This window comes from Eurypyga helias, unplaced genomic scaffold (assembly GCF_000690775.1).
Source record: "Eurypyga helias isolate BGI_N326 unplaced genomic scaffold, ASM69077v1 scaffold47988, whole genome shotgun sequence".
In the NCBI taxonomy this organism is placed as follows: domain Eukaryota; kingdom Metazoa; phylum Chordata; class Aves; order Eurypygiformes; family Eurypygidae; genus Eurypyga; species Eurypyga helias.
Genome location: NW_010265913.1, coordinates 1 through 15,834, shown reverse-complemented (window position 1 = coordinate 15,834; position 15,834 = coordinate 1). Strand labels below are relative to the sequence as shown.

General features: G+C 42.8%; 1 protein-coding gene across 1 annotated transcript; it reads right to left on the bottom strand.

Moving 5' to 3' along the window:
- Window positions 1–11,212: 11,212 nt before the first annotated feature.
- On the bottom strand, window positions 11,213–15,775 carry LOC104504901 (bone morphogenetic protein 7-like; the record flags this gene model as incomplete). Its single annotated transcript, XM_010156891.1, has 5 exons — window positions 11,213–11,661; window positions 13,320–13,521; window positions 14,747–14,860; window positions 15,138–15,197; window positions 15,621–15,775. Coding segments are annotated over 5 exons (980 nt in total), but the record flags the coding sequence as incomplete, so codon positions are not given.
- Window positions 15,776–15,834: the final 59 nt, after the last annotated feature.

The following is a 15,834-nucleotide window of genomic DNA, read 5'->3' as shown; positions in this document are numbered from 1 at the left end:
GTCCGGGGGGGGCACTGCCGTGCCGTGCCGTGCCCCGCCGCCCGGACCCCGGCGCTGACAAAGCGCCGGGTAATTGCCGCCGGATGGGTTTTGGGGGGCCGCTCTGCACACGCTTTGCCTTTCCAAGCGATCGTACCACGGCAAAGTTTGATTTTGTTCACAGCGAGGGGTCTCTGGATTTATGTTCGCTTCCCGTCTGCAAATGATATGCGGCGGGACCCTTTGCAATTACTTTTAAAATGCATCCGAGACATAGGCTCAGCGGAGAGAGATGGCCCTTGCCTCAGCCCGGGTGAAAATTAGACTTTAAAGTACCCAGATGAAATTTTCAAGTCAGGGACGCGGGATTGGATCAAATCACATAAACTGCAAAAAAAGCAAGTATAATGGCGCATAATTGGTTCTGTAATAGCATTACACAAGGATAATAGCCTGTTATGGCCCCCTGCACATTAAGTGCTTCCCTGGCGTAAAGCCTTTATGATATTAAAGGGGGAATATAATGATATTTTGGTTATTAAATGCGTGTAATTAATTTATGCACCACTGAAAATAAAGTTGGTATTATGACCCACTCAAGATGCATCAGAAGATGTAAGTCAGACAACTGTTGATAAGTTCTGGTGTCTATGTTTCGTCTAGACTGCTGATTTTATTTTGGAACAATTGCTTCTCCGGCAGACTACACAAATTTAATATTTTATAAACATTGTAATGTTCTGTGCAGGAAGGGCGAGCAAATCTACACAGGCTCTCTTAGATCTGATGGGAGTTTAAAGACAGCACATTCATACCAGAGGAAAGGAGATTGATACAGCTGATACAGGTGCAGAAAGAGAGATATTGAAGACATGGTGTCTTTGTGAAGTTATTCTGCATATATGGTATAATTAAATAAACACTAATAAGCCTTACAAACATCACCTGCTCTATTTACCTTCCACACTAGGCATAGATGTGGAAATTCCCGTGATGTACATTCAAGCTGAAGTTATGTTTCATTCCTTTAAAGCATTATTTCAGCAAAGCAAGGCAAAAATTAATAGTACCCGAGATTGAAATTGATTTGATCTGAACTTATCCACTCATCTATAATTTTAGCATACTAGTGACAGATTTAGAAAGCTGCAAACATGTTTATTTATATATATATACACATGTGTATATACACAGACACACACACACATATGTTTACATGTATAGACATACACAAACACTTTTAGGGACATCTGTTTGACAACAGATATTGACTTACGATCCAGGCAAGTCTCTGAACAGCAAAGTATACTATGAATTGAGACAGCTTTTACAGCATCGCACAAGACACAATACCAGTGTTCTGAATCCGACTGCACTCCTTAAAATAGCAGCACAAGCTTTAGGCCAATTAATCTTAAAAAGAAGAACATAACCCACAGGTACTGTCTGGATCTCCCCTTCCGGCCTCTCCATCCCGAGCTTTAAAATCCAAGCAGGGCCAGTACTGCAGGATCCCTTTGCGCAGAGACAGATGTGCCTTTTCCTCTGACGTTGGGAAGAGAGGAGTGAGAGAGAGTGTTTTATCATAAGAACCCCTAATAAAATAATAATAACTTCATTATGGTGCGCTCAGGCCTTGCTCTAGTCAGGGGGTTGCATTGCTGCTTTGGCTCCAAGACTCACTTTCCCCAGCAGTTTGAAGCCTGCAAGTTCAGCGTATTGCAGGAAGCAGAGAGGGTGAAATGGAGCAAGGGGAAGTGCTCCAAGTCGCTGCTTTTTTAAATAGAAGCAGAAGGACCACTAGCCGGGCGAGGTTCAACTTTCTCCCAAGGAGCAGCAGCTGCAGAACAAGGCGATAACTAAGCAATATATAATCCCCCACCCTTCGTCAATTCGGTGCCTGTTTAATTTTAATGCACGAAACGTGGGGTTGACATAATTAAAAGTTAGCGCTTCGGAGTCCTGGGTGCCGTTCTCGGGCGGCCGCAGCCCAGGGGCAGCGGCAGAGCCGCGTTTCAGCACCACGGAGAGCGCCCGCCGCTCCGCGCCCCCCGGCACCGCACCGCTCCGCTCCGCACCAACCGCTCCGCACCACCTGGCATCCAACGGCCCGGCCCGCTGGGGGGTAGTGTGGGGTTAGTCCTTTCCCTGGGGGAAGGCTGTTGTCAGGGCTGTTTCTGCCTCTCTCCGTGACCACCCCGCCTTCTGTAGGCGCTTTCCTGCGAAGCTGGGACCACAGGACAAACAAACAGTACATGCCTAGGTAATGGCTAGTATTTTTCTGGTAGTTCCTCTCATCTAGCTACCCAAACCAAGCATTAAAAATAAGCTGAAGCATCAAATAACATGCAGAAGGAAGCTACAATAATTCTGTAAAAAATCCATTTTAATGCAAAGTCTTTAAAATCTCTCTCTCTCATCATCATCATTATTATTATTATAACAAAATTAGTTACTAGGTCTGAAAGGAAAAGTCCAACGAAACACAATTCTGGATAGACATTTTGCTGATTGTGTCTATCTTAAAGCAAAACTGTTCCTGTGCTGCACACACACACACTTCTTATTTTTCTGCCATGGCAATAAAACCTAGGTCTGAACTGATGAGCAAAATCATGGAATGGATGTTTTCCTTGGGAGTTCTCAAAGTTGAGGGGATCATTTGTAAAACTTGAGGAAGTCTGAATGCCTCATGTTTGATCAAATGGCCCTCTTGCCTTTCCATGTCCAAACACTTCCTTTCCCATGATTCCCAATACTTGACCAAAAAAAAAAAAAAAAAAAGACTAGCAGCTAAAAGGTTATTTTACCCTAATTCATGTGCAGTAAAATGTATTTTCCAATTAACCAAATTTGCCGATTTGTCCCGCTTGGACACTCTTATAATTTATAATGTAAAAGTGTTCTTTCTTTATCTAAAGACCAAGGTGACTGCTTTTAATTTTCTGTAACCTCTTTACACTTGATGTTCACCAGACTCATAATGTTAATTGGCTTCATATACGGATCATCAGTTTAATGAAGGAATAAATCCTATGTTGCTTTATGTCCCTCTGTTTTAACAATGATTGCTTTAATGAAGGATGTGACGTGTTCGAAATCAAAGCTGCAGGAGACAGTAGAGGTTTTTTTTTTTAATAATGACTGAAATGCTTATTTAAAGCTAAAACCATGAGGTTTCCATGTTTCAAAGGTATTATTTAAATAATTTTCCACGGAAAATACTGACATATTCTTCGGCAAAGAACTTTTCCTTTGTAATTGTGAGCAGGAACTGAGAACAACACAGTTTTATAATATAAACATCCCAATTTAGTTAGGATAATATCTCTGAGCAGATTTTATACTGCTGTTGTTTTCATTCAGAGTTTAAGTAAAACTCCTAGTGAGTTTAAAAGGAGTTATGCCTGCCAAAAGGAGGAGTATTTTGGGGTAATTAATACATCTTTTTATCAACCTTCTGTATTTTCATTGTTCATGTGTAGAGGGAGAAAAGTAGAGAAGAGAAAGAATTGTCAGTTCACACACAAAAGCTCTGGATTGCTGTAATCTATTTCTCCCCATGGGGTTTTTAGGATTTCGGGAGCAAGGGTAAAACGTAATGAAACATGGGCTCATAGAGGTAGGCGACTGCAAATCAGAGCATCAATTAGGCCAAGCTGGAAAGCAGCAATTAGACCCAACTGCATGTGCCGGTTATACTGGCTACAGCAGGTTTAAAATGTACAAAGCAAATGCATTCTCGTAATTGAACTTTTACGTTCCTGGTCCCACTTATAATGCAAGTAAGCCTTTTTTTTTTTTTTTTTTCCCCCTCCCTCTCTAATAGTGATGGCTATACTGGATATATTTTTTTCTCATTCGAGAGCTGCTGTCTGGACTGAGATCACGTGATCCTTGGATGTGGGAACATGCAACACAAAGAGGGAAAGTCTCTAGTCAAAGCCTGGTCCAGGGCTGAGCAACCAATGAATTTGGAGAGAAATTTCAGGACTTGGCAGAAGTGCTTGGGAGGGGAAGAATATTAGCTTAAATTACATACCACTGAGAAGTCATTCAGTGCGCCAAGCCTGATTCCATGACCTCTTGGGTTTATGTCCCAACAAGTATACTCATTCGGTGAGGCTGAAAGGTGTTGAGCCACAGAGGCAGTTGATGTCCTCGTGTGTGGCCATGGTCTTTCCTGTCCATTAACCAAGATTGCTGCTTTGAAACAGCTTCTGAGCTGTCACATTTGTAAACCAATATGAGGGTCCAGATAGTAACATTAGTGGCTGTGGATCCGCCTCCAGCCCAGCGTAGGCCATCAGTGGTGGCAGCAGCCTCCAGTGGAAGGAACTGGTGGGCAGCTGGAAAGGGCAAGTGTGCCACAGCCTCTGACTCACACCCACCTGCACAGCAATTTTTGGCTCCTGAAGCTCTCAGGCCAGTTTGAAAATATCACTTGGTGACTGCCTATGAGCTCTGTTCTGCCGTGGGAAGTTAGCCTTGTGGTCCAGCTCTAAGACTACCTGGCTCTTGTAGGACTCCAGGAAATCCACTGAGGGTGGAATTAATTTGATCCCATATTGGTCTCTGTGATGTGGGTGTCTGAAGTTGGGTGAAGTGAATCTCAGCCCCATTTTCTCTAGGTCTCAGCCATTGGCCAGCCCACATAAACCATGAAAAGCAGTCCAATGTGCAGGTCAAAACCTCTTTTGGTAGAAGTCACTAGCCACAGCCAGTCATAGGAATTTAGCTTGTAAAACAAGGGTTGAAAATGCAGTGCTTCCAACAATGTACCTTTGTGAATCAGAAAGACTGTTACTTCAAAATTAAATACAAATTATATTTGGAAATATGAGATTATTATAATCTAGGAGAAACTATTCTAGGAAATATCAAGACATCTCAGAAATTATATGTTAATTACCTGCTGACCCATTTTCCACCAGAAAACTAGAAAGCAAAATCTTGCATAGTTTCATGTGAAAATAAATAAACTCCTTAATTTTGTAATCTACGCAATTATTGAGCCAACCTGTGTGAAATTTCCAGGGTAATATGAAAATGTAAACCGTCTCACTCAGGAACTGTGAATTTCTAGAGAAACTTTGGAGAATTTAGTAATGCTTTTTCGTTGTCATACTGAGTTTATACTGATTTTTAAAGTACATGCACTGGTTTTATGCTGCCTGACAACTCCATTTAACCCAATACTTAACCAAGCCAGACTTTTGTGAGCAGACTTCAACCAGTATACTGGGATTTATACCACAACACTGCTCTTTGTCATGAGGCCTGGATTTACAAAATCCACCAAATCGTGGTTTCAGTTAAAGGCTAACCAGTTCTCAGTTAACAGGTCATTTTCCCACACAGAGGCAAAATTTACAGTTTTGTTTTTCAGAGCCAAGACAGGCTGCGATCTAGCTCTGAATTATGGCAGTTAGTATCTGCATGAATCTACAGCCGCACATATCCTTGTGACAACAGAAGTTGAGCAGTCCCCCTTATTCTATGAATGGCCTGTAACAATAAACCAGTAGGAAGAAAGAAAACATTTAATTAGTTGCTTTGAGGCACAATGGTATAATTCACCAAAGGTCAATTCACACCTGCTAACTACTCTCCTTTTGGAGGTGAGCCACATTCAATGCCAGAAGGGAAGAAATGGCCTAGGTGTGACATACTTTTGCACAAAGCCATTGCCCTCCGGATGTGGCAATGTTCCTACATCAGCCCCAAGCACTCCACCTCAGTTACAGATAAGTAGCACCATCCTTTGGGAAGCAGCTTGGGATGAACCAGAAGGGAGGCTGCCTCTGAACATGAATGTACGTACCCAAGGGTGTATATAAGAAAATGTGAAACATTTGTGTGTATATATTTGCGTGAGCGACCTAAAAGGGACTGGAAACAATCTAGAGGGTTTGGTATCTGCAGGAAAGCCCTTATTCACTTGTGATACACACCCGGCTTCTCTCCTCTCTTTTCAGGAGACAAGCTCCAGGGCTATGAATCAAATACTATCAAACCCATGGGTCTTTCAAGTAAAGCACATAAATGCCGCATTTCCCACATGGAGAACAGGAAACATAACAACTACACCAGGCAGTCGTGAAACAACTCAGAGCATTTCTGACTGGATGCCTCGTACAGAACATGAATCTCAGGCCTGCAGAGCAGGCAGGATACAGCAGAATCATAGAATCATAGAATGGTTAGGGTTGGAAGGGACCTTAAAGATCATCTAGTTCCAACCCCCCTGCCATGGGCAGGGACACCTTCCACTAGACCAGGTTGCTCAAAGCCACATCCAGCCTGGCCTTGAAGACATCCAGGGATGGGGCATCCACAGCATCTCTGGGCAACCTGTTCCAGTGCCTCACCACCCGCTCTGTGAAGAATTTCTTCCTGATATCTAATCTAAACCTCCCTGATTTCAGTTTATACCCGTTACCTCTTGTCCTATCACTACAGACCCTTGTAAAAAGTCCTCTCCCAGTACCCTTGTAGGCCCCCTTCAGATACTGGAAAGCTGCAATGAGGTCTCCTCGGAGCCTCCTCTTCTCCAGGCTGAACAAGCCCAGTTCTCGCAGCCTTTTGTCATAGGAGAGGTGCTCCAGCCCTCTGATCATCTTCGTGGCCCTCCTCTGGACTCACTCCAAGTGGTCAATATCCTTCCGATATTGAGGGCTCCACAGCTGGATGCAGTCCTCCAGGTGGGGTCTCACCAGAGCAGAAGCCTTTGAGCTACTCATAGCACTGCTGTGCTCCAGCTTCCTCATGGCAGACACATTTATCTTCACCCTCACACAAGAAAGCATCCCAGACCAATTTCCCCAGGCCCAGACATTCTGCCTTAGCCTCCCCACGACATTGACATCTCTTCTTCAGTGCCAAGAAGGGCCTTCCCATCACCTACACCTCGTGACACGAGCACCACAGAAATCCCAGGAGACCATGACAGTTTGATCTTTTGTGGATTTGTGCTCTTTACCGTTAGCTCTCCCTGATCCTGCTGCCATCCCATCTCAGCGTTGTTGGAGACCAGTTTAGTGCTTTCCCCACCTTACACAATAATGAGTGTGTCTGCACATACCTGGATCTCTTTTGTTCCAAACCTGGGCCAAACTCTGTATCATGGGGTTGGGCATAAGCCTACAGCTTTACCATAGGGTTGGATTCTCTTCCTAGGCATTGCCCGAGTGTTTCTGTTTCTTAAATCCTGCTTTCCATGTGCCTGTGACTATAAAATGCAAGGTGTGTTATTTACCAGAGGAGAATTGCACTGATCCCAAGCTACGGCAAGGATGCAGAGATCTGTGAGCTGTCAGAGATCTAAGCCAGCAGACCCTGAGTTGCAGAGCTGAGTGCCATGCAGACGCACCACCATGTATGGCTAATAGGGCTCTCTGCTTCCAGCCACCAGCTGAGCTGGCTCAGCCAGCCCCAGGAGTGCTGTAGCTGTGCCCTTGGTGAGGCTTGGAGCTGGAGGCAAGGGAGAGATGCTGCGAGGCTCTCAGTCCTTTAACGTGGAGCTTTTCCATGGTACACCTCTGAATTTCAGTCTCTCTTGGTGGCATCCAGCAGACAAAATGTCCAGTAATTTCTTTTTGTTTCTATTCTTTACAAGGAGGGCTATTCAGGGCCAGGCATGCTCCTCATTGGTTCTGGTACAGTGTTTATTACAACAGAGTTTGCTAACAGCCTTGGTTTCTCTTGCTGCTGTTGTGATGCAACACGGTATAACAACACATAATCTGCGTCACCAAACCTTTCCCAGACTGTCCATGCTGAAGACTACTCCTGTCTTCCCTAAAACCTTACCTGTTGCTTTCTGGCATGACCCTAAATATATGATGTTCAGATTAAACCAAGCCTCCTAAATGCAGCTTTTCTTATTCTGGAATTCTTACTTATTTCAGTTAATGAATAAAATGTATCTTTATGCTAAAAAAAAAAAAAAAAAAGGAAAAAAAAGAGGAGCATACTTGTGCTTAATTGTTATTATAATTACAAGTTCTGGTGTAGTGTAAATTTTTTCCCTTGGCATTATTATGAACCTCATTTCCTTACAAAGTCCGGGATAAACAATTCTAATATATTTTGTTTTAATTATCAGGGTTTAATGGGGCATAATGAGACTATGTTGAGTGGCGCAGAAAAAAGTAATTTAATGTGTGCAAAACTACTGAGTGCTCCTAACTTGACTGTGCATATTTCACCTATTGTTGGGTAGCACTGTGTTAGCTAATATTCAGTGTGCCCGTCATTTATTTATTAATTATACTTGCTTTTCAGTGGAAAATTCCCTTTTTTTTTTTCCAGTATTTGAAAACAAGAAGAAACCAATTAAGATATCCTAGAGAAAATGGACAATTCTCCGAGCTGAGCAGTGAAGGATGCAGCTGATACACAGCTGATGGTGCTAGAAGCATTTGCCATGTCACAGACAGAAGACTGCAGTGTGTTGGACACACAACCTGCCTCTGAGGCCAGTCGTTTCCAAATGCAGTCCTTCTCCCAGTGTTATTTGGCAGGGCAAACTTCTGGCTTCAGTTCTTAGCGTCACTACTAAAAGAAACACAGACAACACTGGCTGAATTCACCATTCAGTAACGACTCAGAGTGTTTGGACTCTCACACCCAAGGTGTGGTTCCTATAGACTTAAACCGCCACAGATAATTCTGCAGTGAAAAGGGAAAAGTGCAAACCACCAGCCTGGGAAGTAAACCAGTAAAGCGAGATTACAGCCCTTTATACTTTCCAAGGCCCCTTTGCCAATGGCACTGAACCCAATGGCTGGGCGTAGCTGATGCAGCAGTTAGCACCTCCCTGCTACCTGATTTACATTCCACTTCACCAGGGTGACCATATACCAAGATCAAAACACTCCTTTCCGCTCCCCCCTGCTCCCCGAAGTTTTATGAAGGCAGCGGAAGATTTTGGCCATTTGTCTGGGAATTCTGAACATGAGGCGCTGTGCCCAGAACGGTGATGGTGGGCTGTTCTGCAGAAAGGATGGACACCTGTTCTGCCACGCTGGACAGATACAGCGGGTTTGAAACCTTCAGTCAGTCAAGCTGGGCTCTCTGCGCTGTTCAGCTCACACACCACAACTTCCTGTGGTCTGCTGGATGGAAATACAGGAGCCTTATCCCTGCCTGTTTCACTGCCCTGCAGGAATTGAGCCTTTTGTCCTTAACAGAAATGAACTTCCTGAACGCTCTGCTGCCTGTTCCAGCCTGGACTGAGCACCAAGCCCTTTGCCTTAACCACTGCTCCCAGCAGCAAGAACTGCTCTTGGAGCTGTTCTGGCATCAGAGTGTCACAGCTCCACCGGTACTTGCAACAGCCTCTGCAGCGTTCCAGGGAAACAACTAGGCAGGAGAAACTCCTTCTCTCCACACTGACCCACACATGCCAGATTTTCTTTCTAAATCCTTCTCTTGCTCTGTCTCCTCTACTCCACCCATTCCAGGCTGTAGTTCTGATAAGCACATACCTGACCTACACATACGGGGCACAGCCTTCTCATCCATATCTCATCTGTGAGCTAACAGCACATCTTTTGCCCTGGCTTTCCAACTTGATGGCATTTTAACAAAGGCATCACAAGATAGTGTTACAAGCACCATGTGACCCATGCAAAGGGCTTAAATCCCTGTGCCCAACTCAAGGGAGAATTACAAGACCCCTCAATGTGAGTTTCACTTCAGGAATTACAGGATCACCCCTGAAGGGAAACACCTCTCTTCGGCTTATCCATTATACTCCTTGACATGTAGTCAGGGAACTCGATACAGTGCCCACTGAAGCCATCGGGAACATCCTCTCTTCTGGAAAAGTATTTGATTCATGACTCTAGGAAGGAAGTTCAAATACAACACAAAACCCCAGACCAACGTTATATTACATGTATTTGAAAATTAACATTTTATATTACAGATTAAGTTAATATATTCCAAGTGTTTGTGTTTTAAATAAAATACATTTATTACAGACATCAATATTTACAGAAAGAAAAACATTTACATAAATAAATTTGTTCTTTTTTTTTTTAAGTCTCATTGGAGTAGAAAAATTCTCCATGAAGTTTCTACCTACGGGAGATGCCACGACCTGTGAAAAGTCTGGCTCCTTCAAGGATTAACGGAGACAAGAAACCAAAGCAGGCTTAGGTTTTAACTCAATGAGTTGACCAAGGGACATCAATGGGCTGGTTTAACTGCATTCAATTGCAGCAAAACTGAAAGAGCCCAGGGGTCCCTTTCCAAGACTGTCCTATTCTTCAAGGAAGAATGAAGGGGAATCAGAGTACCTTCCATCAAACTTACCTCAGATACAGGACCAGGCCAGCATCCAGCATGTTCTCATGGACCCCCAAAGCTTAGTGGTCTTCTTCTATGGGGATTCTGACCCAAGCTTAGGAACCCATTGTACAGCCACTGTATAAATACACAAAGGCTATCGCTGCTGCCACACTGCCTAACGGCCGCAGCACTCCGTGATGGAAGAGAGTAAGTTTACAAAGAGGGGGACTGGCTGACCCTTCGTGACAGAATTGCGGTCCTGAGTCAGAAGCCAAGTCTGCTGATTCCCAGACAAATACTGACCTATGCATGTTCCCTCAGTTGGCTAGCAAGACTCAGTGGGTCTCTGCATTTTGTAGAGCTGCATAAAGATCAGGGGGAAGAAGTACATTTCTGGGTAATGCATGAACTGCAGATGGTAGAGACCTCTGATATTAGGTCTGGGCAAACACCTATCCTGAAAGCTCTAAGCAGGAGCGTACATCCCCACTGGATCATGCAGTCAAAACTGTGTAAGGTTGTCTTACTAAGAGACCTGCACCCCATCCTGGATCGAGGGAGGATACCATGCCTGTTAAATCATAGGAAACTGCGAGCCTTAATATACAGAACAAGACCTTAATTTGAATGCTTAACTTCATGTTCCAACTCCTTCACATAGCAAATTCCTAGTTTTAATGGTTTCCTCTGGTGTACAGGCACTCAAAGAGCACTCTAGGCAGGTCACCGTACCGCCCAGAAGCCCACGGCTCTTCAAAGCCAGCCTTAAACACCTTTTCAACACAATCATGGTGAGAGGAGAAGGATCTGAAGCACAAGAGAGTTTCCAGTTCCACTGCCTTGCAGTCTGAAATGTCATTTCCCTTGGTATCTGCAGTGGCAAACAGGGAACTGAATCCAAGTGCACGCCAAATGCAGACAAAAAAGGGTCCTCTTAATGACATCCACACCTTGTTGCCACCATGTCTTTATAATTTTTAAGGACCACATTCTCTTTGTCATCAAAATAGAGAAGATTGAGGGACTTCAATTCATCTGGCACACAGCAAGGTGTGCTGACATCTTGAGACAGTTTAAGCGTATGGACTATGGACTGAACTGTAGCATGGTTCGTTGCATTTAGATTTTCCCCCAAGGGGAAAAGACAGGATCCTCTGCAATAAAATGCATTGTACCCACTGGGGTAAATAATCCATCCTGACCAGCCAATAGCACGGAAGTCAACGTAGAGTTCCCTTCGATGACATGCTGCTGTGTGGCTTTTGGCAGAAGGGATTGCAGCAGCTCGAGGTCTCCTGCTCATGTTTACGTTGCTGCTTTTGATGACCTCAGTTTCATGAGGCACACGTGAAGCGTCATTTTTGGCAGGGTTTGTCTCTGGTTCTGAAAGGAAGTTGCATGTTAATCTTTCTCAAAATAAACTCATTTCCTAAGCACACTATTCTGTATGGAAATCTGTTCCATAATTCCCCTCTAAGTCTTCAGAGAACATTTTAAAATGACATTTAACTGTGAAAGTACCAGAAGGGATTTGTATTCAATTGCTGTTTTAGCCATATTTCAAAAACTGCCCAATCTTGTGTTTCACTTTGTGGCCAGAAAGGCCCCAACTCAACAGAAATATAAAGGAAAAGCTCAATGATCTACTGAACACGTTCTGTGAATTCCACAGGCCCTTTCCAAGGCTGAATCTGCTCAGAATGGTATTAATTAACTTTATATGGCCACTCCTACAACACACATCACACTGAGCAGTACTAACAGAGGATGGAGACCACAGCCTTTTGCTCTCCAGTATTCTCCTCCCAGACACTCTACCCATACACCTGGAAACGGAGTGTGTTCCTGTAGAGTAATATTTTCTTAAAATATTTTTCAATTTTTGGATTTGAAAAAATTAGCACCAGGTGTATGATACTCTGCTAGAGAATGAAGCTTGCTGACAATAGGTTTGCCTTCTCAAAGCATCTTCTGAGAAGCCTCAATAAATGTCCGTGGACACCTCAAGATCCACGTATAGAGGATGACAAGCACTGATACGCAGGCTGGCAGAACAATCTGTGTGATTCACTGATCACAAACAACAGGAAGGTCTAGGGAGTTTTTTTCCATTGGAGAAATGGTTATCCATTTCTCAATCCTGGCACAATATCCCATACAGAGCTTGATGCTCATTAAATTGGGATCTAGGATTTCACTGCAAAAATTTTCTTTGGAAAGCGAAAATAAACCATCCGGTTTTGTTTTTAATAAATTTCACCACCCAGTTCTTAATATTGATGCAAGTCCTACCTAGTTTCTTTCTAATGTGTAAATGCAATCGTTTACCAGAAAGCCCTGCAAACCCAAACAGTAATTTTTGCCCCTCCTCCCAGCTTCAGCTCTTTGCAGTTATCAGGCTCTAAAATGCAGGCTTAGTTGGTTTTACTGGAAGACCAGGGGAGAGGTATGACACTGTTCTGTAATTTAAGGGATGAGGGCGTTGTCTTTGATGAAAGCAGCCTTTAGTCGCAATGCTAATTAGTTACTGAAGTTAAACAGGTCCTTAAAAACCAAGCCAAGGACAGAGAGGTTTAAATTGCTTATTTAACAACCTCTTCCACTTCTGAACACTGCACTTAATAACTCTACTTACAGTTGCTTTACCAGCATTTTCACAAAGTTTTCCAGGTCACTATGTTTTTTTAGCCTAAACCTAATCTACAATTTTCATGCAAACTTCACCACCGTAGAAATAATATAAATAGTAATGTAAAAAATAGAACTCCCATCCCTTCATAAACAAAATAAACCAGACTCCCCTCTGGGCTTTATGAATATTTCCTGCAAATACAGGTTTTCTGAAGGAGAGGCAATTTAAGATGCTGGGTGATCTACTAGTAGGAACTACCAAATCAAACTCTGATCAGTCACAAAGCTTCAAACCTGTTCAACACTGCTGGTAAATACTGAGATTAGGTATACTTGAGACAGCAGAGGGTAACAGAAGATGAACAGGAGGTCCATATTCTAAAACAGCTGCTGCTGTCGTGTGAACTTACTTGTGGAAGAGGGTACAAAGTTGTAAGACCTCCGTTTGTTACTGTTGGTGAAGAGGACAAGGAGAGCATTTCTACTCTCCTGCAAAGTGCCCTGGCTCTTGGCAAACTTAACCAGGTTGTGCTCAATTCTGTTGTTGGATACATGTGTTGAAGTTATCAAAAAGCCATGGTTGGAGCTGCTGTTTCCAACCCACTTGGAAACCTGGTAATAAAAGGGAAATGAAAAAAATACTGTTTCAATATTATTATTGCAGCATTACGATTAAGCAATGTTTATATTAGGAAAAGGGAACAGGCAACAAGCTATGAGAGCATTAAGAACATATATTATGGCAAAAGTGAGGTAACTATAGCTGGGACTCAATTGAGTTTAATATTTAAACCAGTAATTCAACATTTAAAAATACAAAATACCATATGCATTCCCCAAAGCTGCATTTACAGGAAGATAATTAATTTCAGAGAATTCACTAGTAATGCATTAGTCTAGGAGTTAAAATTAACATTAAAATAAATACTCTCTGGCTTTAGCCAGGAATTTATATTGCGCAGCAATCTTAGTAACAGAACAATACGAACTCTCCGGACTTTCCATACCATTAGAACTCACTTAAATTTAACAAACATGGCATTTGAAGAAGTTAACATGCAATCAAGCCAATTTACTTTGTCTAATGTTATAATTACAGACTAATAGATAAGACCAGGTTATTTTCAAGCGTGGCCATCATTACTTAAGATGCAACTCAACCAACCATCCAAGCATGCTGTCCAGTCTGATCATAAAGCTTAGGCAACAAAAAACACTGTCCAAGAGCACAGATTGAAACCCAAAAGACTGCATACTTTTAAGGTGGTTTTTTTGAGCGGTGGAGGGCGTGAGTGGTGCGTGGTTTTTTACCCTCCACTATGAAAGGCATTCTTCAACAATCTTAGAGTTTAAGGATATCTACAAAACAAATCTTGAAATTAACAAATAGGTCTACAGAGTAAGTTAAATGAAAAACAAACCAACCCTAATAAATTCCAGAAACACAACATTAAAGCACACTGCACACCTGCTCTTTAGTAATGTCACCAGAACAAAAAAGAGAAGTGAAAACACGCTTAGCACACAATCAATGCTGCCTTCTTTGGCAGCCTAAGACTTAACATGTTTTAATCGCAGGGACGTACTTTGCCTGATGTCCCTCCTATCGACTCACCAATTCTCATGATGCCTGTGCTGCTCGCAGCATATAAACACCTCTCTTCAATTCAGGTAGCACCAGGTGTACTTTTAAGCGTAGAAAAAGCTTCTCCCTCTGCTGCTACCCTTACATTTGAAGTGACCACAAAATGCAGCATAAAGGCAATGCTGGAATTAAGAGCTGACTGTCATTTTTACGAGATTTAGAATTAAAATTAAGTCAGAGTTCTCTGCTTACCGTCTGCGTGACATTGAATACTTCCCAGCCTTCGGTGTACAGGGACAATAATCTTGATGCAATGAGATTTTTTTGTGGCTTACTTCCACTCTGCAACAGCTCATACACTTCCACCTGTAGAAGACCAGTACCACAAACAGTAAGAAATAGAACCAATTGTTCTTCCAGCAAAAAAAAGGAGGATGAAGATTAAGCACATTTCTGCACCATAGATTTAAAACTCGGCTATGATTCCAGACCAAGCAAAAAGTACGTTTTGGACAGTTCAACAGAAAAACAACTATCACTACCTACATCTACTTATAGATGTGTTCCAAAGCAAGATACTGGACTGTTTGATACTACAGAAAAATATCCTGACTCTCTCTCTTCTATTTTAAATATTTGATACCATGAAAGTCTTCTGCTCCTCCACATCTGTCTTCAGGTTTGCAAAAAAGTCCAATCCTGTCTTTCGACAAAGGAACAGATACACTCAACATCAGAGTCCTCACCTGCCCTATTTTCCTATGAATGTCTGATTGCTATTATTATTTTTTACAGCGATTCAATCAGATAAATTTTGATACGAATTTCAAAACATCTCAAATCCCAGAAAAGTACGGTATGGTTTGAGATAGGTCTGACATAGGTATCTTGAGGGAGAACTCACTGCCATAGTATGCAAAAGGACCACATACTGCCCAAGCCAAAACCTTGTGCCTACTACTTTGCATGTTGGAGACAAAAAAAAAAAAACCACCAAGTGAGGATGACAGTAAAATAAAAATAAAGCAGACAGGTTTATGTGCTAAGTGGCTGCACTCATCATTTTCAGTATTAACAACGAAAGCACAAGTAACAGCTTAATAACAAAGATTATTTCCCTGCTTACTTTGCAGAAGTGTTTCACATCAGACCTTCTAGACACATGTGTCCTCTTCAGTTTGAAGACCCTGAACTCGGCTTTCAGCATCTGCTCGCCCTTCTCCATGGCGCTGATGTCGAAGTAGAAGTGGTACTGGTCGACGTGAACTGGAAGAGAGCCGCCTTTTAGGCACAAGGCCAGACCCTGCAAGAGAAGGCGCACCCCCGCGTCTCCCCCCGCC